The sequence below is a fragment of the Carassius carassius genome, chromosome 31 (assembly GCF_963082965.1).
Source record: "Carassius carassius chromosome 31, fCarCar2.1, whole genome shotgun sequence".
Lineage (NCBI taxonomy): Eukaryota > Metazoa > Chordata > Actinopteri > Cypriniformes > Cyprinidae > Carassius > Carassius carassius.
In genome coordinates this window covers 15,092,208-15,116,899 of record NC_081785.1, presented here as the reverse complement: position 1 = coordinate 15,116,899, position 24,692 = coordinate 15,092,208, and the positions used below count along the sequence as shown (strand labels likewise).

At 36.3% G+C, this 24,692-nt stretch overlaps 3 protein-coding genes across 3 annotated transcripts; 1 reads left to right on the top strand and 2 right to left on the bottom strand.

Moving 5' to 3' along the window:
* Positions 1–14,271: 14,271 nt before the first annotated feature.
* On the bottom strand, positions 14,272–17,283 carry LOC132112086 (prolactin-releasing peptide receptor-like). The gene is made up of 2 exons (XM_059519676.1): positions 17,088–17,283; positions 14,272–15,651 (listed from the first exon to the last, which is right to left on the bottom strand). Exon 2 carries the CDS (start codon positions 15,625–15,627, stop codon positions 14,512–14,514), a length of 1,116 nt encoding a protein of 371 aa, XP_059375659.1. The 5' UTR covers positions 15,628–15,651; positions 17,088–17,283; the 3' UTR covers positions 14,272–14,511.
* Positions 17,284–19,166: 1,883 nt separating this feature from the next.
* Positions 19,167–21,364, bottom strand: LOC132112085 (coiled-coil domain-containing protein 32-like). Its single transcript, XM_059519675.1, has 4 exons — positions 21,207–21,364; positions 20,704–20,927; positions 20,475–20,628; positions 19,167–19,517 (listed from the first exon to the last, which is right to left on the bottom strand). Exons 2-4 carry the CDS (start codon positions 20,918–20,920, stop codon positions 19,352–19,354), a joined length of 537 nt encoding a protein of 178 aa, XP_059375658.1. The 5' UTR covers positions 20,921–20,927; positions 21,207–21,364; the 3' UTR covers positions 19,167–19,351.
* A 613-nt stretch (positions 21,365–21,977) lies between these two features.
* On the top strand, positions 21,978–24,615 carry LOC132111626 (protein-L-isoaspartate(D-aspartate) O-methyltransferase-like). The gene is made up of 8 exons (XM_059519114.1): positions 21,978–22,289; positions 22,402–22,506; positions 22,638–22,669; positions 22,746–22,850; positions 23,272–23,392; positions 23,541–23,626; positions 23,704–23,873; positions 23,974–24,615. Exons 1-8 carry the CDS (start codon positions 22,211–22,213, stop codon positions 23,984–23,986), a joined length of 711 nt encoding a protein of 236 aa, XP_059375097.1. The 5' UTR covers positions 21,978–22,210; the 3' UTR covers positions 23,987–24,615.
* The last annotated feature ends 77 nt before the right edge of the window (positions 24,616–24,692 follow it).

Genomic DNA, 24,692 nt, shown 5'->3' with positions numbered 1-24,692 from the left:
GAACATATTAAATTGTGTTCAGCCAATTCATCAAGTAAAAGTGAAATATCTGTGTTGGCCGAACATTGCGGAGAAAAAAAAACGCATGCGCATGCCAGACAGGCGCATGCACCTGAGAGAAACCGTTGTAGTGGATTCAAATGTATCTGCGCGGGAGAGTGAGGAGTCGATGCTGAAGTACGACGACAGAAGTTCAGACATCATTTCCAAACAGATTTTCTTCATTGAAGTTATGGTGAGTACTGAAATATGTATTTATTAATCTTGTTTACGTTAAACCGAGTGCAGGTCTCAATGGTTCAGCATAAAACCGTAAAAAAATGGGCATTCAGAGGATGGGTTACACACTACCGCGGCCATTACACTAGCATTGGGTAAGGTTAAACGAATTAACGACTCTCCGAATGTTTTACTTGAGGACATAGTATATTGTAATGTCTGAAAAGGCAGAAAAGGGAAGCTCTATTTCCGAACTTTTAATCGTAACGAAGACACTGTCCCCTTATATTAATAAGGTGTGAGGCTTTATTAACATGTACACCTACCCCAACCCTAAACCTACCCTTACAGTATGATAAATACAGTGTTGGTAGCATAATCTGATAGGTAGCATTATTTGTCAGAACACCGGCCCTCCGAACTATGCTCTGAGCTTACTTTGTTAACCCCATCACTGCCGGTTTAAAACAAACAGCAATTTCACAACTATGAAGAGTCTGTGCGCTACAATATTTTCCATAGCCTACATAACATTGTATTTTGCAGAATAACAGTGAATTCACGTCTTGGTTTCATGATAGCCTTTTATAAACTAATTTAGCCCGATACTAATATCTCATTTACTATTTATTGAACTAAATAATTTTGTCAAACTATATTGTGATTATGTTAAATGTATAACACACTAGGTATTAGTTATATGTTTCTGTTATAACTTTTTTTTTCTCTCAATGTAGCCAAACGGTCAAATACACACAAAATTGTCTAAACGCCTGTATTGGTGAGTGGTCAGTTAAGCAGTCAGTTTTGGAATGTAAATGGTTGTGAAAGATAATGCATGTTGTGTAACTGTATATTGGATCCGTGCATAAGCTCTTAAAGAGACAGCAGTCTAATAAGCCCGCTGCTGTCTGTCATGTTAATCAAAGAGCAAAAGACAAAATAAAAAAATCAAATCACTCTACTCTTGACTGAATAAATTTTGTAAGTGTAAGCATTCATCTGTATTTAATTTTTACAATGAAGGCTAACATGTGTTATTTTACATCAGATTACTTTGATTTAAGTAGTATTTTTTTCTTATTACTGACTTTTTTTTATGAAAATGAAATTTTGCAATTTATTTTTTGTACATTCTGTCAATTATATTTCTTAGAAGTCTGTATCAGCCAGTCACAATATATATTTTAAAGTGGGAACTTTTCAATATTTTATTAAATAGCGAGAATATGGGGAATGAAGATGTTCTGTATTGTTCTGGATTTATTCACTATCAGTATTAATATTGCTATTTTATACTTTTTACAGAGTTCAGAGGCATTGGAGCATCACAAAGTTGGAATGAAAATGGGAATTCTTGAAGTGGTGAGCAGCAACAGTTCCACTTCAAGATCCCTCTCCAATGTGGTAAATGTTGCAATTGTCCTTGAAGAGGAAGTTGTCCTGGAAAACATGGGAGACTTTGTGAGTGCGTTCATTGTCCTCTTTGGCATGCTCTACGCACTTAACTTGGAGTACAACAAGGACTTAAGATATACTTTTGAATTCATTCAGAAGGTCTTTTTGAACATGGAAACTGAGTGCAGCAAAAAAGTGCAAACTCTGATGAGCAAATTATTGGAAAACGAAGTGAAATTTCACTTAACCCCTACGGGAGAAGTACCCTTAAGCTGAGAATGTTTTTTGCTGCTTTCTATATATCTGTAAATGTGATTACATGCTTTATATTTGATGATTAAGATGCAGTTTCATGAGCTCATATTAAGATGAAATTACACTGAACACAACCCTGAAGTAATTTCAGACTTTTGCAGCATTTCAAATAGTTGTAAATGTTTTACAAAAATTCAAGTAAATTTACACTGAATATTTAAAGTAACCCTCTCCTGTTACTTGCATTTTATGTTGTGTTGACTTTTTTGCACTTTAGCAAATATTAGTACCTAAATACCAAAATGTCAGTGAAATTTCTCTAAACACTGATAATACATGTTTTTAAAATAATTGTGGTTTTGTTAATGTAAGATCTAAGGTCTAATGAGTTTTGTGTATCTTGGAATCATGAATTGAAATGCATGATTTTTATCTACTAAGGTCTACTGTGCAGAAATGTTCAATGTAATTTTACTATTTAAGGTATTTTCACAATACTGTTGTAGATTTAATAAAATGTATTAAATAAAATGTGGCAGTATGGCTTGAGTGTTTAATATATATATTTTTTTCTTTTGGGGCAACAGGGAATAAACAATACAGTGAAGTTGCTTTACTAATATAAATTTACCAAAATATATTTTTAGTTTAGGTAAAACTAAAAAGGAATGCTAATTTAAAATGTATAATTGGGCCAATAACATGAGTTGGTAAACTAATTTCTTTCCAATTGTTTTAATGAATTATTTCTCATTGAGCCAATGTTAACAGACTATTGCTACAATTGATAAAATTACATTTACAGAATTTCACTTGGGCTAATTGAAAATTTTAGATGTGACCAGTCACTAGAAAATTTTGAGTTGGGAAGATTATACATTTTTTACAGTGTACTTAGACTTACAGGGGGGAGAAGAGCACCCAGGAGCAGTTCTTGAGTTTCAAATGATAGTTTTTCTCTGTGAAAAATAAGTTTGAAGCCTTTCTCCCAGCTGGCTGCCTCTTAACTCATCCAATGCAGCTGAGAGTGACCAGAGTGTTTGTAAACCAGACACTGTTTTCTGGTGCTGCATGGAAATGAGATCTCCATCTATAGCAACTCTAGCTTGAATATGAGCTTCTAGCACTGGAGGTCACTGAACTCTTATGCATCACACATTTGCATAGTAATGAAATACTAACAGGCCTTTTTTATTTCATTTTACTTTACCCCGCTGTTGATCAGAGAGAGGGGACAATACCTTATCCATCAATGCTCTCAATGCTACTTAACCACTGCTGTGTCATAGATGCTCGGTTGAGCTCCATTTGTGCATTTAGATTAAAATTTCTGTTAATGCTTGTATAATAGTCTCCATCATTCTCTGATTTCATGGTTCAGTGTTTTAAACACTGCCATATTTTAGTCAAGGTTTTAATTTTTTTTTCTGAAATGACATATGATTAGACTATTCCATTGTGACTTATATGCAACTTAAATCACATAATACACGTTTGGATTCTTGCTGAATGAGAGAGCTTTGTCAGCCCAAGTTTATTTGTATAGCACACAAGTCCTTCTGGCAAGTTTATATTTGACTTGGAAAGTCATAATGATTTTTGAGTCATTTGGTTAAAACGGGATGGTGATGTATTTTTTCTATGAAAAAAAATTAATGCTTCTACAAAATGATGAATAAAGAGTGTTTTTGCTTAAAGTGAATCATATATGTTCTATCGCACTTGTACAATACTGTATTTTGTACGTGCAACTTAAGTATTTTACCATCAACACAATTGCATTCAACATATTTTCTCGTTGACGTGCCCCAATCATGCAGGAAAGACTGTATACAACTTGAACACACATAAACAAAACGAGTGGGAAACTCTGAACTTTCTTTATGCCCTAAGTGTCAGTATGAAAACATGTTGAATGCACTGGATGCAGCGTCTGTATTGATGGTGAATTTGCTGAAATTTAATTAATTTAGATTTATTTACTGTAGAACTATCCAAGGTTTATGTACAATATGGTGATGGTGGTGGTGATGACGTGTAGCCAAGGATGGGGTCTCTTGCTCTAAATTGTGCTCTGAATTTCACTCATCCAAGTGCACATACACCGCAGTGAGCACTGAACACACACACCGTAAACACACACCCAGAGCAGTGAGCAGCTGTTGCTGCTGTGCCCGGGGAGCAGTTGGAGTTTGTCATCTTGCTCAAGGGCAACCCAGTAATGAGGGTGGAAGTGTGTTCTGTACCAAGAATCGAACCCACAACCTTCAGGTCCAACTCTTTAACTATTATGCCACAACTGCCCATATATAATATAGGAACAGTTCAATTTATAGCACCACCTTTAACTGAATAAAAACATTTAAAAAAGTTTAAAAACCTTTCTAATTTTTATTTATTTATTTTTTAATAGAAAAGGTATATTGCAATCTTGCTCTGACCAGAGTGACTCGAATGCACATGATATTGTAATTACAACTTCCCAAATTGTAAATACAAACTTCCCAGAATGCACTTAAACTTGAACACACCATTAAAGGGAGTTTAGAGTTTTTACTCTCGTAATCATGACTTTGTGGTGGTGGTCATGTTTAACTCATAAATATGATCTTTCCAAAAATGAATTGAACACACCATAAAATACGTTTATAGTTTTTCAAATGTTTGTGAACATCTTGAATGTAATAATAAAAAGTGACTTATCGATCCAGCTTTTTTTCTCTCTCAACAATTACATGGTGGAGCTCGTGGCATTGCATGCTTTTAAGTATCACCTCTGACATTCTGCTAGTGACTAATTTAAATAAGTGTTGATTGTCACCTTCTCGTTCTCTCAGCCAACTCTAGGCTAGTCATTAGAGCAGCCTCCAGCCATCTGCGATAACAAGTCGGAATAAATGGGTTAGCCACTGAAGCTCGGCCACTCATTGCTTTTCCTAGAGATCAGGTCTTAATCTGAAGCCATTATGGAGACATTTTCTTGAATCGGAGGGACTGACTGCCAAGCAGAATCATTGTAATTGGTATGAGAAGTGATTCATCAAGACTAAAGCCTGTCTAGCAGAAACGAAACATGTTAATAAAAGCTGCTTGACACTGCAGACAAAACAGGGCTGGTCAGAAATGGAGGTTGAAATGACTTTCTGAAGTGCACTGATGGCTTCATTTGCATATGGGAATTTTCAGGGAGTGGCCTCTGTCTCTCAAGTGGACAAAAAAGAAAGACAGTAATGCATTTTGTCTAGCAGAGTGTAACATTTATCTGACGTGAGAATGGATTGAATCTGTTAGATTCAGTGCTCTAAGAGCTCAAGGGTCATTATGTAGCCACCTACTTTTTGAACTTAAAAAATGCATATGTTTATGTTTGTAAAGAGGATTTCTTTAAAAGGGTATAACAGGCTTAAAAAATATATTCTCCGGTCAAACTCAGGCATGCAAACTTTGTGATTAAAATTAATGTGTATTTGAAGTGATTTTATTTTACAAAAGATACTTTAACTTTGCCCCCATTTTTGCCCCAGCTGAACTCAAAGACTTTTTCAATGTACACAAAAGGCCTATTTCTCTCAAATATTGTTCACAAATCTGTATTATGAGCACTACTCCTTTGCCGAGATAATCCATCCACCTCACAGGTGTGGCATATCAAGATGCTGATTAGACAGCATGATTATTGCAAAGGTGTGCCTTAGGCTGGCCACAATAAAAAGCTACTCTAAAATGTGCAATTTTACTGTATTGTATTGTGGGGTGGGGGGTCTAAAAACCAGTCAGTATCTGGTGTGACCACCATTTGCCTCATGCTCTGCAACACATCTCCTTCACATATGATCAGGTTGCTGATTGTGGCCTGTGGAAAGTTGTTCCACTCCTCTTCAATGACTGTGTGAAGCTGCTGGATATTGGCTGGAACTGGAACACGCTGTCGTATACGCTGATCCAGAGCATCCCAAACGTGGTCAGTGGGTGACATGTCCGGTGAGTACTCTTAACCAGAGATAGGGAAACAGCTGAACTGAGTTAGTTCAATCCACTCGGAGTAGGTAGTAGATTTTTCGCAGCAAGCCTCCTTCTCAACAGGATTCAGTATAAAAGGACATGCCGTTTTTGTCATGTTCACAGTGTCTATATGATGAAAATATGTGCAATGAATGAATGTACCAGCACTGCAAAAAAATTTATATTCTTCGTATTTTTGTCTTGTTGGTTTCAGACAAAATATCTAAAGATTCTTAAATCAAGATGTATTTTCTGCATAAGAAAAATTATATAAGGTTTTTAGTCTTTTAAGCGTATAGTTATTTGCCAATGGGGTAAAAAAAAAAATATTGTTTACATTTGCATTTTTTTCTTGTTTTAAGTAAAATGCACAATTTACATTCCAAAATAATCAGTAAGAAAAGCATTTTTGCCGCGTGAATGAATTAATATGCTATTTAAACATTGCTTACTCTTTTTAAAAGGGGCAGGAGACCAAAAGAAACTCTGGGTTTAACAAAGAAAACCTTCTCCCAACCAGGTTAGGTTCACAGGGTAAGTTACCATGGTGTCTGACTAAGCTTGACTGCTTTGTGTTTGACATACAGTACCTCCCATTCTGAAACGGAAAAACCCAGAGTTTCCCTCATTTCAGGGTCAACATACTAAGTGTTTTCACCAACGTTCTGAAATGGGCCTCCATTCTACTTGCAGCGCGTTTCTGTGTTTGCTTGTGTTGTGAGTATTTGCATTGCATGTGTTGGTCAAATGATGTTATCTTAATTTGCTGGTGCTTTTTCTATTTGCATGTGTTTTCTTGAGCTCTCTCGACCACCACACATCCAGCCATTGAGTGACCACATTCTGCTATGTGTCTTGTCAGGGAGGAGAGCATATTACGGTGTCTGACACCATACTTGCAATTTCACATCTCTTTAATGTTGTTGTTGTTGTTATTACTGATCTCTGACTGGCAAAGGTGAACATCATTAGTGCTTACGTGAATAACAATCTTGCTGAAATTACGTTTTGCATTAGCCAGCACTTTTAAATTTGCCATGATGTCCGGTGCTCTGGCTCTTGGTAAACAGTGGACTATGGTGGCTGGTCTCTGTTTTCATGTTCTGTACAATAGAATGGCCAATAACTAGGGCTCTTTCATCATAGGAGAACTTATTTAATGTTTTGATCGGAACAGAGAAGCGGTGTTTTGACCATCAACTATGCTGAGGGTCACACTACAAGTGACATGCATTGACAAAGTGTTATGATCCCATTCATTTAATTGGTGAGCTGGCAGTTTCTGGCGACGCAAGCAACCATTGGTGACTGGATGGGGCATGTCCAGCGCTGCAACAAAGTTTAGAATCCTTCAACTTAATGCAAATGAAGAGCAACTTTCGGGAGCAACAGCCAATAGGAAAGAAGACGGTAGTGCTCATGTGATCATGCTCCGGTAGTGACTGAATGTGTGTTTGTCATAGATAAATATACGAAAAAGACGGGCTCTGTTTATCATTCATTTTTGTTTTTATGTATGGATTCAATTTACATTATATATTGCCTCCAATATGTTTGAAGGCCTATTTAACAGCAAGAAAACTGATTCGCCAACAACGATGTTACACTGAGCTTCAGTTGCAAACCCTCTAAAATTAATAAACCATAGCAGTAGTTTAATGTTTTTATTTTATTTGATCTTTTTATTTATTTATTTATTTATTTTTTGCATGAACAAACAAGCAAATAGCTGTTTTAGCTTGCACTGATTAAGGCAAAGTTGGCATCCATGAATCTTTGATTGCTTGAATGTACTACAATTACTATTTATCCAATTATCTAAATTTTACTCAGTTCTGTCAAATCCAGGGCATTGAAAATATACTTCAAGTCCATGATTCAGAAGTTCAGAGAAGGAATATAAAAAGATTTGGAGTTCAGCCCTTTTGCACTTTCAACTATTGTTAAAATAAAACCTGTGCAGATCGCTATATAGTCACAATGTTGACACTAGCAATGTAGCATGGCTTATGCTGCAAAAGACCTAGTATTAGTATGTGTAGGACAAGCTCCTGATTCACGTTGCAGCAGATCAAGAGAGAGGAAACTTGGAGGTGAAGAGAGGGAGCACTTTAGATGGACCATAGTTGATGCCCTTTGGTGGTGAGCATCTGTGTTGAGAGCCTTGTTCTTCACTTTGTCAGATGCCAATTTACTTTTCATCTTTTAAACCCGCCAGGCTCCACAAAAAGCCCACAAGGACCTCCTCTGTTTTCTTGTAATTAGCTTTGAATTTTTTTTTTCTCCGCACTCAATATTCAGCCCACACTACCTTTTGAATATTCATCCATAAACGTGCTATTCTATAAGAAGTTCTATTCTATAAGTTCGGTTTGCATTTCTTCAGAAGCGTACACAGGAGATTTTTGGGTGATTATTTACTCACCCTCATGTCTTTTTTGTGAAACATTGAAGATGTTCATACTGCTCTCTTCACTGCTCTTATTTAATGGTGACCAGCTGCCAGGATCCAAGAATGACTAAAAGCACCATGATAGATGGATGGACAGACGGACGGATAGACAGATATACGATAGGTAGATAGACGTACGATAGATGGAGAGAAAGAGAGGGACAGACAGACAGACAGATGAGTGTTTTTTTTATGGATGATTAAAGTTCACTGAGATTGAAACAACAATGTGGGTGAGTAAACTCCATTTTAAGGCAACTTTCAGTCAAGTGAAAAAACACCGTGTTGCTCGCTAGTTGGACAGCATGACTAGGAACTCTGGGCAAACGGTCAATGAAATGGAACTGAAATCAATAAGTCTTAAACATCCTTTATCATAATTACAAATCTATTTCTATACCTTAAAACAAGAGACATTATCAAATCCCAGAGTTAATTTTTATAAGGAAAATATTTAATAGCTTGGTGTCCATGAGTGATTTCTTCATCTGTGGCTGTTTTTGCACCTGCTTGTCAAATTAATGTTGTGTGCTTCCATTTTTATGATTTATTTTTTTATATTTTTCATCAATGAACTTGGCATTAATAGAGCATAAATCTTTGTACAGTATGTACTTTTATGTTCAACTCAATTAAAGCAACTTTACAGAAAATTAAGTTTCTACAATAATTACTAGTAGCTTATCAGTAGTGACTCAGTTTATGTACATATGGTATGTACATATGGAAAAATCAATTAAAGACGTAATCAAACAGACGACGAACACTATTAACAGCAATTATTATAGCAAACTAATAGCAAAATGTGGTAGTTCTGTATGCTGTTTCAGGGTTGGCATCATCTGAGGTCTGTGGCATCAGGTGTTCTGGATCCAGACTGAAGCTTGTGTACATCCTTACGCAAAACAGAGAAACAAAATAGAGACATAATTATAGTTGCTGCTGTTCAAACCAAATGAAATTAATTTGTTTAACCCAAGCTAAAGAATAATAATGTGCATATGATCAGATATAACTGCAGTACAAGATTATGAGGTGAATTATTTGAATGCTTGGCCAAAGAGATGTTTTTAATCTAGATTTAAAGAGAGAGTGTGTGAGTTTGGGAGCCAAATGCGAAAAACTCTACCTCCTTTAGTGGACTTTGCTATCCTAGGTAGTACCAAAAGTCCAGTATTTTGTGTATTTTGTATCTGATATAGAACTTAATAGGTAGCCAGTGCAGAGACTGTAAAATAGGGGTAATATGATCATATTTAATTGTCCTGGTTAGGACCCTATCTGCTGGATTTTGGACTACCTGTAGCTTGTTTATTGAAGATGCTGGACACCTACCAGTGCATTATAATAGTCCAGTCTAGAGATCATGAATGCATGAACTAGCTTTTCTGCATCAGAAACAGGTAACAGGTTACGTAGCTTGCAATGTTTCTAAGATATGTAATGTTGAGTGCTTTACAATGCATTTTTAAACGTTGAGGGATTGAGAGTTGTTTAAGATAAATGCAAATATTGAGACCATGTACTTTTGTGTTATTAGAGAATGAATGCAATGAATATGTTATGAAACACCTGTCTAACAGTGATTTAATTATCTCTTGATTGCTGTCTGATTTGGCAAAGCTGAAGTATGTACTTGGCAGAAGGAATCTGAATGATCTCTCATCTTGTTAATGTGTGGCATTTATTAGTCCTTAGACTCCTGTAGTTTGCTTGACCCAGTACAAAGAAAAAAAATCATTCATAGGATTCTGAATAAGAAAGCAATCAGAAAGTTTGAGAAAAGTCTAAAGTGTAAATGCACTTTTAAGACTTGAATGTATAAAATGAATGTGTGATTAAGATTTCAGACTTCAAATGCTTATTGTACAGGATTGTTCAAATCCATTATTATTGTTGTTATACATCCATTATAATCCATTATTTATATATTGTTATAATCCATTATTTATCTGACTGTTGCAGTAACAGGATTTACCTCCTATACTGTAAACACAAATGAAACCATTCACAGTATTTTACTGCTGTTTTTGGTTGCAAAATGAATACATTTATGAGGGCACAGTTAAACCGACTACTGAAAGGAAAATTAAAATAAAACCACTAGATACTAGAAAACCCATCAGTAGTCTAACACTTATGCTTCATCTGTTTTCTTATGGATAACTATATGAAAGCAGCCAAGTGACTAAAACAAAAAAAATGAACAGAAGGTGCAGCAGATGAAAGCACTTTCATAATACAGTAATAGAGAGTCCGTGGCCTTTTATGCGGCCTGACAGTGTTTTGTGCTTTTCCTTTGAAGCTGGTGAGTAATAATGTCTAAAAACTCTGCAGTGTACAAAGCGCAAAATACACTCACATTCACTAGACTACTTGTGTAACTCCATGCTCAATAAATCTAAGGTGAGTTACAATATTATATGTTTACTCTTGCTTTTGGTTTAAGTTTAAGAAGTTAAATTGCATTCATTAGAATTTACCGTAATCTAAGTGGTTTATGCGAGCTCATGAAGTCTGGTGTATGATTTGTGCTTTTAAATTTAACTGTTTGTTACAGTAATGTGCCCCATGATCCTTTTAAGTTCAGGATGTTTATTGGGTAATTTGTATTTGGCTCATTTACCATCTGCAGACCCAAAGCCAAATGAAGATACAACAGAAGAAAATGAAGAAGAAAAAAAAAGGGTAACCTGAATTTTTTAATAAATTATATGAGGAGATTAAATATACAAAAATCTCTATATATTTAAATATATTTTAAATACATTTAATGCAGTCTCATACAAGCATGTCTGTTATTGGCTGGTGTGTCTTAGATGGCCACCAGAGTTCACAGTGACTTTTTGTTGAGCACATGGCTTATTGTTTGTTGTTGCCATGTGCTCTCCTGTCTGTTGTCTGACCCCACCCTTCTTGTTAATCTGTTACTCCACCTGTATCTCCCTCGTTACCCTCCTAGTTTGTCTCCCTATTTATTATTTTACTAAGCCCATTCATCCTGCATTTGAGTTCTCGCCTCATTTCTCTTCCAGTCTCTTGACAGTGTGCAGCCTGATATTCGTGAAAAGTGTTAGCCATTTTATACTACATCTCAATAAAGAAAAAGATCATTTTGAGCAAACTTATATTTTAGGCATTTTTGCCAGTTTTGTTATTTTTGTCTGTTTTGCTCTACCAATGCAAATAGTTCCACAGAGTCACCACAGAGCCTTGAAAGCAACACAATGGTGTTTCATTTCTGAAATGGTTTATTTGAATAAATCGTTGAATAAATACATAACTTCTCACAATTAATGTAACCTGCAGAAATAATAACTGAAAATACCACACTACTAATACAAAGACAGAGACCTTGCCTATAAAAAATTGTTTTTTTTTTTAGAATTATTATATGCAATGTTTTGGTAGCTCTTTAAAATAAGGTCCCATTAGTTAACACTATTATTTTAGATTTAGTCCGAGAGCTTTCTGTCCCTCCATTGAAAATCTATGTACGGTATACTGTCCATGTCCAGAAAGGTAAAAAAAAAAAACATCATCAACGTAGTACATGTGACATCAGAGGGTCAGTTAGAATTTTTTGAAGCATCGAAAATACATTTTGGTCCAAAAATAGCAAAAACTACGACTTTATTCAGCATTGTCTTCTCTTCCGGGTCTGTTGTGAGCGCGTTCACAGCACTAAAGTTTAGTGATATCCGGTTCGCGAACAAATCATTCGATTTAACCGGTTCTTCTTGAACCAGTTCACCAAATCGAACTGAATCGTTTTAAACGGTTCGCGTCTCCAATACGCATTTATCCACAAATGACTTAAGCTGTTAACTTTTTTAATGTGGCTGACATTCCCTCTGAGTTCAAACAAACCAATATCCCGGAGTAATTCATTTACTCAAACAGTACACTGACTGAACTGCTGTGAAGAGAGAACTGAAGATGAACACCGAGCCGAGCCAGATAACGAACAAAAGATTGACTCATTCTCGAGTCAAGATCCAGTTGCATCGGTTGTCGGATCACCAGTAGTGATGGGAAGTTCGGTTCTTCCGGACAGTTCGATTCAATATACTGGTTGAAGAAAACGGTTCACCGGTTCTTTTGCGCTCGACGTAATGGCGTCATTGGCGATGACTGCAAGCCTTCGGTTTACCTGGGCTCATAACATTAGCACAGAATCAGTTCAGAATCAATCACCAAAAGAATCAGTTCGGTTCAGACGCTCTGTGTGTCGGTTTGCTTCACGCTGAATCACACATGCGCAGTATCATCAGCTCCTCGGTTCTCATATCGGACGCGTCTGACAGAAACGCTTCTTGACTCGTGAACGAGTCATTATCTGGCTCTGCTCGGTGTTCATCTTCAGTTCTCTCTTCACAGCAGTTCAGTCAGTGTACTGTTTGAGTAAATGAATTACTCCGGGATATTGGTTTGTTTGAACTCAGAGGGAGTGTCAGCCACATTAAAAAAGTTAACATCTTAAGGCATTTGTGGATTAATGCGTATTGGAGATGCGAACCGTTTCAAACGATTCAGTTCGATTTGGTGAACTGAATGATTCATTCGCGAACCGGATATGACAAACTGCTTTGTTTTGAACTGTCTTAGAACAAACACGGAAGAGAAGACAATGCTGAATAAAGTCGTAGTTTTTGCTAATTTTGGACCAAAATGTATTTTCGATGCTTCAACAAATTCTAACTGACCCTCTGATGTCACATGGACTACTTTGATGATGTTTTTCTTACCTTTCTGGACATGGACAGTAGACCGTACACACAGTTTCAATGGAGGCACAGAACGCTCTCGGACTAAATCTAAAATATCTTAAACTGTGTTCCGAAGATTTATGTCATTTTAGCCCCGCTACATTAAATAACAACAGCAACTTTTGATTTTGTAATGTATTTGTAAATGTTGAAATTAACATTAATTAAGATTTAATAAATGCTTTAGAAGTATTTTTTATGTTAGTTTATATTAACTAATGCAATGAACTAATGTTAACAAATGGAACCTTACTGTAAAGTGTTAACAGTATTTATATTTAATATTTAAACACTGAGCATTCTCAAATAGGATACTTTAGAATGTATACTGTGCTTGCTACACCTTTATTGTGATTAATTTATTATGTGATGTATTACATTGTATAACAGAGTGTTTTATGTTTTAAGTAAACCTCTAATGGACACTTGAGTGCAGTATTTATCATCAAACAGATGGACATACATAATACATTTTCTTAATGCTGCTAAATGAATAAATTAACAAAATGAGTGAAAAATAGCTTTTTTTCATTTATACCACCCGTGTGTATTCAAAGCTAGAATAAAACCTTATACAATCACTTTAGACATAACATCATTTTCACAGTGAGAAAAACAGGCAAACACATTAAGGACCAATTCTCACTATTAACTTGTTGCTTATTAGCAAGCATTTTACTAGAATATTGGCTGTTATTACCTTGCTGAAAAAAAACAACATGTTTTGAAGCATGGCAGCTGGTTTGATCTGGACCTTACTTGTTCCTGAGCTGGTTATAAGCTGGTGCGCTGGTTTAAGCTGGTCCTAAGCAACTAGCTCCTGCTCAGGACCAACTCAAAATAGCTGCTATGCTTCAAAACATACCTAACCAGCATATGCTGTTTTTTTTCAACAGGGTAGTACTTACAAAGCACATATTAATGTCTTATTCAGCATTACCATATTTTAGATTCCTTAATCCACCACATGCCTAAACTTAACAACTACCTTACTATCTATTAATAAGGAGCGAATTAGGAGTTTTAGGCAACAGTGATAGTTAATTGATAGCGAGAATTGGTCCCTAGACTAAAGTGTGACCAACAAGATTTTTGAACAATTTTGAACATGCTTAATTTACACAAAAAAAATACTGTCAAACAAGTTTGTGCAAACAAATTTGACAAAGAGCATGGCAAAATGGATGAGGCTATATTTTTGCAACACTTTGGAATATTCCGGCAAAACGTTTACATATCGACACAAGCATGACCTGAGGGTACATGAGTAGTTTTGGCACAGCGCATTCAGTGAAGTACATATAGCTTTAAGAACAGAGTCATTGGTTTCACAAATCAGTGTTGATTATGGTACAGAATTTGTTGGTTCAGTTCTACAACATAAAAAAGCAATATTTGTGTGCTTTGTGAAATGATTCAGTCTTGTGAAATCTTGCTAATGGCCATGGGAATGTCAGCTAGAGTGCTAGAAGTATTCAAACTGAGCATTCGGCTGGAGGTTGTGAGGCTACTCTGAATATGATGAGGTTTTCTTCTTTGAAATATGTTCTGGCATAGATATGACAGGAACTTGTTGTGAAGAGAAGCATAAATGAAGGGGTTGTAGCAAGCTGAGCTCATGGCTAACAAGTGGCACGACACCTGGATCACATTGACGTGATTCTTGGTCAGTATGGCAAAGTCGGTGTCCAAGTCACGTATGAGGTTGACCACCTGCAAGGGGAGCCAGGTGAATGCGAATGACAGGACAGACACCAGTAGGAGGCGAAATGTCTTGGACCTCTTGCGCCCCCACTTTTCCTGGTTGGAAGGTGTAGCGGCCATGAGCCGAGGCGTAGCTCTGTGTTGCAGGTGACATGAGATTGCACAGTAGGATATGGAAACAGCTGCTAGAGGAAAAAAATAAGAAAGGAGCAAGAAGAAACATGAATATATTAGACGACTGAGCTCCTGCCCATGCCAGAACTCCTCACAAACCACCATTTCATGACCTGTTGCACTAAGATCCAGGTAGACTGTGTGCAGAGCAGTTGGGGTGGACATTGCTAATGCACAGAGCCATATGCTGACCACCAACCACATGCAGAAAGAACGACCTCCGCGACGCCGAATTGGGTATGCGACCACCACGTATCGGTCCACCGCAATGGCGGTTAATGACAGAACTGCAGCAAACACAGTCGCGGTCTGCATCAGAGTAACAAAATGACACATGAACGGGCCAAAAACCCATCCGCGCTCATCAAAGGCATAAAATACAGTCAGGGGAACACAGAACAAGCACATAACCAAGTCAACCAGGGCCAGGTTTCCAATGAGGAAGTTTGTAGTGCTGTGAAGTTTCTTGTTCAGTCCGATGAAGATGAGGAGGAGGAGATTTCCAGAACACGCTACCAGGACGAGCATGGCATACAAAGGGATGAAGAGTGGCTTCAGGTCAATCAGGAGATGCAGGCCACTGAATGAAGAGGCAGATGCATCTAAAGTCATGTTTTTCCATGATTCGTTATGGAGATAGTACATGTCCATCATGGTATGAAGATAAAACACTGACACCTGTTTGTAAAAAAGGGACATGTAAATAGAAGAAACAATTATATTGTACTGTTCAAAAATTATGAATATTAATTTTGTATATTAGTTGTATATTTGTATATTGGCAATATGATTAGAAATATATAGGAAATTTAACAAAATAGTAATATAAAAATGTCAATGGTTGTTGGTTGCTATTAGTAGCTAAAAAATGAAAAAAAATGATATGTATTGCTGGAACATTTTTGCCTGAAACAAATTCAGCACTTTGTTGGCTCTAAATGACCTCGGTGATATCAGCACAGATCTACACCGGCCCAGATTGGATGTCCAATCGCATTATTTTTGTGTGATTTAAAGTGGAGAGGTCTTGTACTTTTTGTCCATGGATCAAAAAGGCCATTCCTAATCTATATAAAGGAAAGACTTAAAATAAAGAGCAAAGTAATCTACACCTGGTATACAAACTGATTAAATGGACATACTACAAGATAACATAGCAAATCTGTGTTCTCTGCTCTCACATAAGAGAAGAGATGTACAAATGACCTCTTAAAATGATTCTTAGTCAGGACTACAGTATGATAAATGCAAGATTACAAGCAATAGCAAAACACTCTTTCTTCAGTTTCTGAAAGCTACAGTGCTTTAATGTACAGTAGTTCAGTGTTCACTGTAAAAGATGAATGGAATAAGGAAAAGTATAACAAAAAATATATATTTTTTAGCAATTTGCATGAAAAGCAATTGTGATTTAATGTCAGTTTCAGTTGTGACAACATGCCCCTTACTGGGAATATTAATATAAAGCATAGGACAGTTCTAATAAAACATCTGAATAAACAAACACAAGTGAAGTGTGGCCAAGTATGGTGATCCATACTCCAAATTTGTGCTCTGCATTTAACCCATCCAAGTGCACACACACCGTTAACAGCCATATTGCTCCTGCATCTGATAAGCAGTCAGACAATGGACAAAAGATAAATGGCCTGTGCTGATTAGTTCACCTAATGCATTCATACTACTTATGTAAGTGTATTTCCATTATTAATGGACAGTTATGGCCACTCTGGACATGCAGAGAACACTGTGAGACTGAAAATCCTGTTTGTTACTTTCTGTCAAACAGCCTACAATATGATCTTTTCTGAACAAGATGCTACTGCTTCCCACCAGACCGTATGAACAGCAGCTCAAGTCTAAATGAAGAAGACCGCAGTTACATTACTCAGATCATTCTCTCCTTAGCTCTAGAGAGGTCATTTAACAGTTGTTATGGGGGAGCCAGTCCCCACAAACCTAAAAGATGGATTTGGTTCAATAATGAGAGCTTATCCTGAGTCTGACTTAGCATCTTCTGGTAATAAATGAGGAGTTTAGATGAAAAAAAAAACTCTTGATGATGTTTTTGATATATATATATATAAATAATAAATAAAAGAACCTTTTCTCACCTTAGTCCTTTGATCACTTCTTCAGTGGATGCTGCATGATCCAAGAGCACTTATTTTAAAGATACAGGTAAGACCTCTTCCCAGACTGGGTATTAAATACAACCCACGTAAATGTCCTCCTCAAAACGTTCGCAAGTCGTGTATATTGAGCGCTCAGATCGCTCAGATGACTGGAGATTTCCCTCGACACGTCAATGCGCACAGTGTGAGGACCCTTAACGACCAGCCTACTTGCATTGTTCCAACATTTCACAGACCTTCCCTTCGGCTAAATGGATAATGCAATCAGATAATTAAAACGAATTAAATGTAATTAAATAAATAAAAACAATCCAATTCAATAAAAAACTAACAAAACAAAAAATTATTTAATTATAAAAACAAACGCATTAATTTAAGAACAATGTCAAATAAAAATCGAGCACTGCATCATTCTTTCCGATTAGTCATATTTCTTGTATTATTTAAATATTATTTCTATTAGTAATGAACCACTCTTACAAAATAAATGAGACACCTAATAAACGAGACATTACCTTTTTTTCTGGTTCAGTATACTATGCTTAATTAATTATTATAGCTTAATATGTATCACGGGCTGAAAGGAAAACTACTGAACTTGATCAATATATATTGTACACAACAACTTAGGATGTTGAGGAAGAACCTGGAAACTGAATACTAAAACGTCAAAGTAAATAAAGCACTCATGTTATAATAAAATAAAAAATGTACTCGAATAATATGAATCATTTGATATATAATAAACATATTGACCTGTAGAATAAAGCAATGATGCTTTAACAGTGTAATGACGGGAATACCCTGGAGTGCTGCTTCATTCATATTTAACAATAGTGACATCTGTTGGTTAGTGCTGGGCAAAAATATCAGCGTGCATCACTACAAAGGTCACACAAGAATCTCATTATGGCTCCTTCATAGCTTTTATTGTCTTTTCAGAATAAAGTGTAGTTACTAACATGTTTAGAGACAATAGGCACATTACACTTAACATTCTCTACTAATGTTTAATTTAGTGGTAATCTTTTCCACTGCACTGACCTACATGTTTGAATTCAGAGGAATGTTCACATATATGACATATGTTTTAATTAGTGTATGACAATAGTACAGGAAAGTAGCAAAAAAAATATTAATTTAAATTCAATAGTAAATAATTAAATTCATTTGAAAATACATGTTGAATTATCCATGATAACATGTAGTCAAGTTTGGACTGGGTTTAGATTATGCTTGTACTTCTCTTAACAAATCAGATTTCTGCTTTTGCAGAGCATGCTACTTGGCAAGTAAAATTCCTTTCTTTTTTTTTTATTCACATTTCTTTCAGTTATGAAAATATGAGGATACAAAAATGAATCAAGAGTTGAAACCAGATTGAGAGGCATACCAAACACAACCAAAGAAACCTTGATTTAAATGTGTATCAAATGTTCCCATTAAAGGATTACTTCACTTCCAGAATAAATAAAAAAAACCTGATAATTTACTCACCGCCATGTCATCGAAGATGTCCGTTTCTTCACTCACAAAGAAATAAAGGCTTTTGAGGAAAACATTCCAGTATTTTTTTCCATAAAATGTACTTCAATGGAGGCCGACGGGCTTAAGGTCTAAATTGCAGTCTCAAACAGCTCTACACGATCCCAGCTGAGGAATAAGGGTCTTATCATTTTCTCCTCCAACTTCGAAGTCATAAGACATTGTTGTTTTACCTTTTTTTTTGTAAAGAGCATTTGACTTTTTTTGCATGTTTGCTTTGTAAACACTGGGTTGGTACAACCACCTACGACACACGTAACTTTTCCAGTGTGACTACATAATGCGTGAAGTCAAGCAAGTGCAAAGTATAAATTATTACTTTGTTAATTTTCTTAATCTTTTTGCTAGATAATAGCCCTATTCCTTGGCTGGGATCATGTAGAGCCCTTTGAAGCTGCACTGAAACTGCAATTTAGATCTTCAGCCCGTCGGCCACCATTGAAGTCCATTTTATGGAGAAAAATCCTGGAATGTTTTCCTCAAAAACTTTAATTTCTTTGTGACTAAACCAGAAAGAAATAAACATCTTGGATGACATGGGAGGGGAGTAAATTATCAGGAATTTTTTATACTGGAAGTGAACTAATCCTTTTAATAGATCAAAATATTTAGTTGCGGTCCACAACAAGACCCCATATACTCTTAATTCCCCTAGCACTGCTGGTCAGCACAGCAAACAGGTTATTGCTGTGATAAGGTTATTTCTCTGGGTTTGGGCACTCATGCTCCTCACTTGGCTTGTCAGTTTGGGTTGAGCTGGCAGGAGCCTCGCTGTTCTGTGTGCGTAAGAGAAGGTACTCCAGCTCTTCTGCATTGATGGCCACCCTTGCAGGAGACAGCCAGCGCTTGAACTGCTCCAGAGCACTGCAGGATACACAAGACTGAATAATTACACGCAAACCCAAGAGCTAAATGACCATAGAAATGAATGTTTTTTTTTTTTATTTCATCAGCAAAGAGAAAAAATAATCTTCTGAAATCATCTGGATTTCTGAATAATAGCCTAATCAAGGTCATTCATGGAAAAAATATCTTTACGATAATAATATTTCTAATTAAAATTTTGCATCTTCAGAGGACCTCAGGACCAATTACAGCTGTATCATCACCATTCCCTACCTGCACCAGAGTGGGCTTCTTATCTAGGTAAGAAGGTGTTAGCATACTTGCCATGGGTGATGTTGGCAGAAGCAATCCAAGAGTAAGACAACAACAGCGTGGTCCAAGAAGAATAAATTAAGTATTTTAGATTGGCCAAATTCAGAGTCCTGACCTTCCTCTGACATGTTATTGTGTAATCTGAAGTAGATCATTCTAGTGAGAAATTGTAGAAAATATATATGCTAAGACAGTCTGGTGTGTGGGCAGAATGGTCCTAAAAAAAGTGTCAGCATTTTCAGAGTAGAAAGATTCATATTCATATTCATATTCACATTCACATTTTGAAATATTATTACAATTTACAGTAACAGTTTACTATTTGAGTATATTTAAAAATGTAATTTATTGCTGTGATGGCAAAGCTGAATTTTCAGCCATTACTTCGGTCTTGAGTGTCACATGATCATTTAGAAAGCATCCTTAAATGCTGATTTGCTGCTCAAGAAACATTTATTATTATCAATGTGGAAAACCATTGTGCTGCTTAATATTTTATGGAAGTAGTTATAATTTTTTTTCAGGATTCTTGGATGAATAGAAAGTTCAAAAGAACAGCATTTATTAAAAGTTGAAGTGTTATAATATGTGTAGACATTCATCCCATCTGCAAAAGTAATTGTTCAAGATGCCTGAGAGCAACAGAGCTCCTCCGTACAGTACCTCTGATCGAAGCTCCCTTCCTGGAACAGTTCTGAGGTTTGGGCATCATGAAGGAATCTATCCCAGCATTCCTTTTTAGCCTGTGACAAGGAACGGAGCATTTCCCTTGATGTTATGTCATTCGACTGTCCCTTGATCCTCTTTAATCGATTTTCTGTAGCAAAATAATATGCTCTTAGAAACCAGATCAACAGGCCGAATTAAATAAATGGAATTTCCTGTAATTTACCTAAACTGGCAATGTAAACCTCAGAGTCAGCCATTGGTTCCCATGGGCTGAAAGAAGCTCTGGGAGAGTTTGTCTGAGGGTTTCCTGGAGAGGAAGGCTCAAATGAGTCTGTAAATAGTCCCACATCCTGTTCCTGAGGCTCTGGCAGACTGGAGCAGATCTCAGTCCACAGATCTCCACTAGATCGGACCGCATGGGTTTCGAAGTCGTCAATCATCACGTTTCTAGCGATTAAAGCACATTTGAATGAAGTATCAGTTATAAACAATCTGCAGCGACATGCGTGTTGTAAACACAATGGATATCAACATTAATGGTTTAAAAATTAAAAGACATGCCTGTCAGTTTTCGATAAAGGAAAAATGACTAAGTATGAACAGCGACCGTTGTTTACATAACAATGTATCAAAAGATTGTTGACATTACGTTACTAGGTCTCAAGCAAACCCATATAATGGAGCATAGAAAATTATCAGTCATAAAATTAACAAAGTGGTGCTTACCTTAAAGTACAATGGTCTCAATGCACCTCAGACCTAAAAAGATATATTTAAAGGAGAAAAACATGCAAGCATTAGCATTTAAGAACCATCCTTATCTCTTGCTTTGCCTTCGCTGCTGCTGTGCTGAGCAGCAAGTAACTGAAGGATTTACCCGCCGATTTTGATTGGCCGTTACACCTGTCCGTCAATAACTCCGTGAATGTGATTGGTCGTAAAGATGTGTTTGGAAACGCTACTTCCGCTTACCTCTTCAACACGTTGACATCGGGTAGAAATTAACGAGTAAGACTTTTGTTTTGTTTTGATAGTTATGTACTTGTCATTTATATACACCTATTTAGTCTCTGTTACCATTTTAAAACAATCGTAAGCTAACATGTAATGGAGACGCTATAGCTCAGTGATAGTTTTGGTAGTCCGTTAAACTGCGTACAACATTTTTAAAGCCCAGTTTTGTTGCGAATATAATAATACTTTTAGTTTTTTATTGTGTACTTGATGTCCGGCGTACGAAATTAAGGTCAGGTCAGATTTTCACGCTTGTTGACCTGCAATCAAGGACGCATTTTGGATGCATCAGTGCTCTGAGGTCCAAAGACAGACAGGTAACGTTAGATCCATATCAAAGCTATTAAAATTAATGAACAAACGATATTGCATGCATCACAAATTCACTTACTTTTTTTTTTGGTTTTGATTAGTCTACACAAAATTAAATGCATATACGTTTTTACATCTGTTGGGGGGAAGAAACATCTTAAACCAGCTTAGGTTTGCTGCTTTTAGTTAGTCTCCCAGCTTGTTAAGGCTAGTTGGATTTGAAGGGGTTTTAGGAACTTTGAAGACCAGCTTGACTTGACAAAGTGTAAGTGGTTTAAGTTGGTAATCTTTTTCAGCAGGATAAGTCTCTGTACGTCAGAGTGAGTTTACAGACTGTCCGAACTTGGGAGTTGTTGAAATCCAAACATCATTTGCTGCAGACAGTGCTTGTTAAGCAATGCCCTATGGGTTTGCTGCTTTCCAGAACCATGGCATGGATCTCTAGTGGCAAAACACATATAGAACTCATCACTCACTTAAGAGGTTAGTAAAGAGATAATGATATAAAAACAAAGATTAGATGTTATTGTACATCTCAATACACAAATGTTATTTAATGGACAGTAAATAGCTTAATGTTTTCCTTCTGTGACAGATCATGAAGTTATTCGCAGTGACAGAGTGTTTAATGCCATGCTTGCCACTGATAGAGGGATTTATTCCAGAGACCACCCTTATGCTGACTCTCCACAGTCCATAGGTGACTTTTATAAATCAGCAGGCATATTATATTGGTTTGAATTTGTGAAGCAAGCTAGAAAGAAAAATGCAGTGCCGGTTTTCACTCACACTGGTTTATTTATTTTTTTTTGTTTTTTTTTTTTTACAAAGGATACAAGGCTACAATCAGTGCCCCTCATATGGTAGGTCTGGCAAACACTTCTAAAATAGTTGTTACTGTTATATTTAATATGCAATAATGAATGACATGAAATGTAGCATGCACATGCTCTGGAGGTCCTCAGTGACAAGTTAACAGAAGGAGCTTCAGCCTTGGATGTGGGTTCAGGAAGTGGATATCTCACTGCATGCTTTGCCAGAATGGTGAGTGCTATTTTTTTCAGGATGTCATGCAAGTTTTTAATATATAATATTTTTGTGTTTGAATGTTTTTTTTTTCTTGACATTTTTTCATTAAGAAATATAATGCCTGGCACACCCAATTCATCAGTGCTTGGGATGAAAGTACAAGATAAACTAAAAAAAAAACTTGCATTATATTTTCTTCTAATTATTTGCAATATGAATATATATGTCATGTTGAAAATAATTATAAGAAAATAAAATTCTACACCAACATGAACAATCATTACACAAATCTATATAACAAAATTATATACTATAAATTCTGAAACATCTTTTATCATATTTTTTGCATTTTTTAAATTATTTTACATAATTATTTGATTGAATTAGATATAAAGATTGCTGTTTTACATTATATTTTGCTATGTTTATTATACAGGTAAGACCCTCTGGAAAAGTAGTGGGAATTGACCACATAGATGAGCTGGTGCAAGCCTCTGTGAGAAATGTCCAGGCGGATGATCCAAAATTGCTTGCCTCTGGACTAATTAAATTAGTGGGTGAGGGATTCAAATAATATGCTTTCTTGTATGTTGAAGCACAAACATTCTCAATGGTCGTGTTTATGTCATTGCTAGTGACATTTCAAGAATGCTTTAAAAAAACTTGTTTTGGTAAAATGCTTTTATTTATTTTTTTGCCTCATAGTGGGTGATGGACGGTTGGGTTATCCTGATGAAGCCCCCTATGATGCTATTCATGTTGGAGCAGCTTCTCCTACACTCCCTAAAGCTGTATGCACATAATGAATTAGACTTAATTGTTGTTCACGTAGCCTGCAGTAGTCTTATTTAAACATATGCATCAACAGCTCCTGGAACAGTTGAAACCAGGTGGGAGACTTATTATGCCTGTGGGCCCAGAGGGTGGAAACCAAGTTCTGGAGCAGTATGACCGTCAAAGCGATAGTACTTTCCTCAGGAAAGCACTGATGGGTGTGATTTACGTCCCACTGACAGACAAACACCACCAGTGGCCAAGGTATGCATCCAGTCCTTATAAGATGAAGCAGAATAGAGTGATTTATATTGTACTGTAGCTCATCACATCTGTGTGGCTGTTGATTTGTTTCTCTTCCCAGTGATGGGCTGTGATTGCAGTATAGATGCCCCTGCAGGAGATGGCGCTGGTGCTGTGGTTCAGAAAGCCCTTAGGGCTGAGGGACTGCGCTCATCCCATCTCCATCTGCTGCCTAGCAACATACTCTTCTAGATCATTCTGATTCTTGACTTAAAACTGAAGTTCAAATGAAGTAACTGTTAGAGGACTGAGGTGTCTCTTCACTTAAACTGTGTAAGCAAGAACTTCCATATCTAAGGCTTGTAAACTCTGAATGCTTCATAAGAGGGCGTGCTATGCTTTAACATACTATACAGCAAGAAGCAACCACAATAGAGTACAGTTATATGTGGAAATGTAACTGCTACCATGCTAACTTTTGATGAATTATATTGATGTGACATTACTAAGCTAATGCCAAGGCTTAAATAAATTGGAAACAAAAATACTTTTAGCGGTTGAAATTAAAAATGAGTTAAAATAAAAGCTTATTCTCTTTCTTTTGTAATCTGTGCAATATAAAAATAAGTTGCTGTTGTCTAATCAATTGTGTGATTTTAAATTTGATTTTAATGAATCTACTTGTTAAATGTACACAATTAAATGTAAACATAATATAACGCCTTGTTTTTTTCTCAGATTAATAAAGTTCAGTATACTATGATTTATGAACTACCATCAACTATTTTTTATCTTTGCCAAGAAGTGTAAGAATACATAGAACTGCATTAAAAGAAGAAG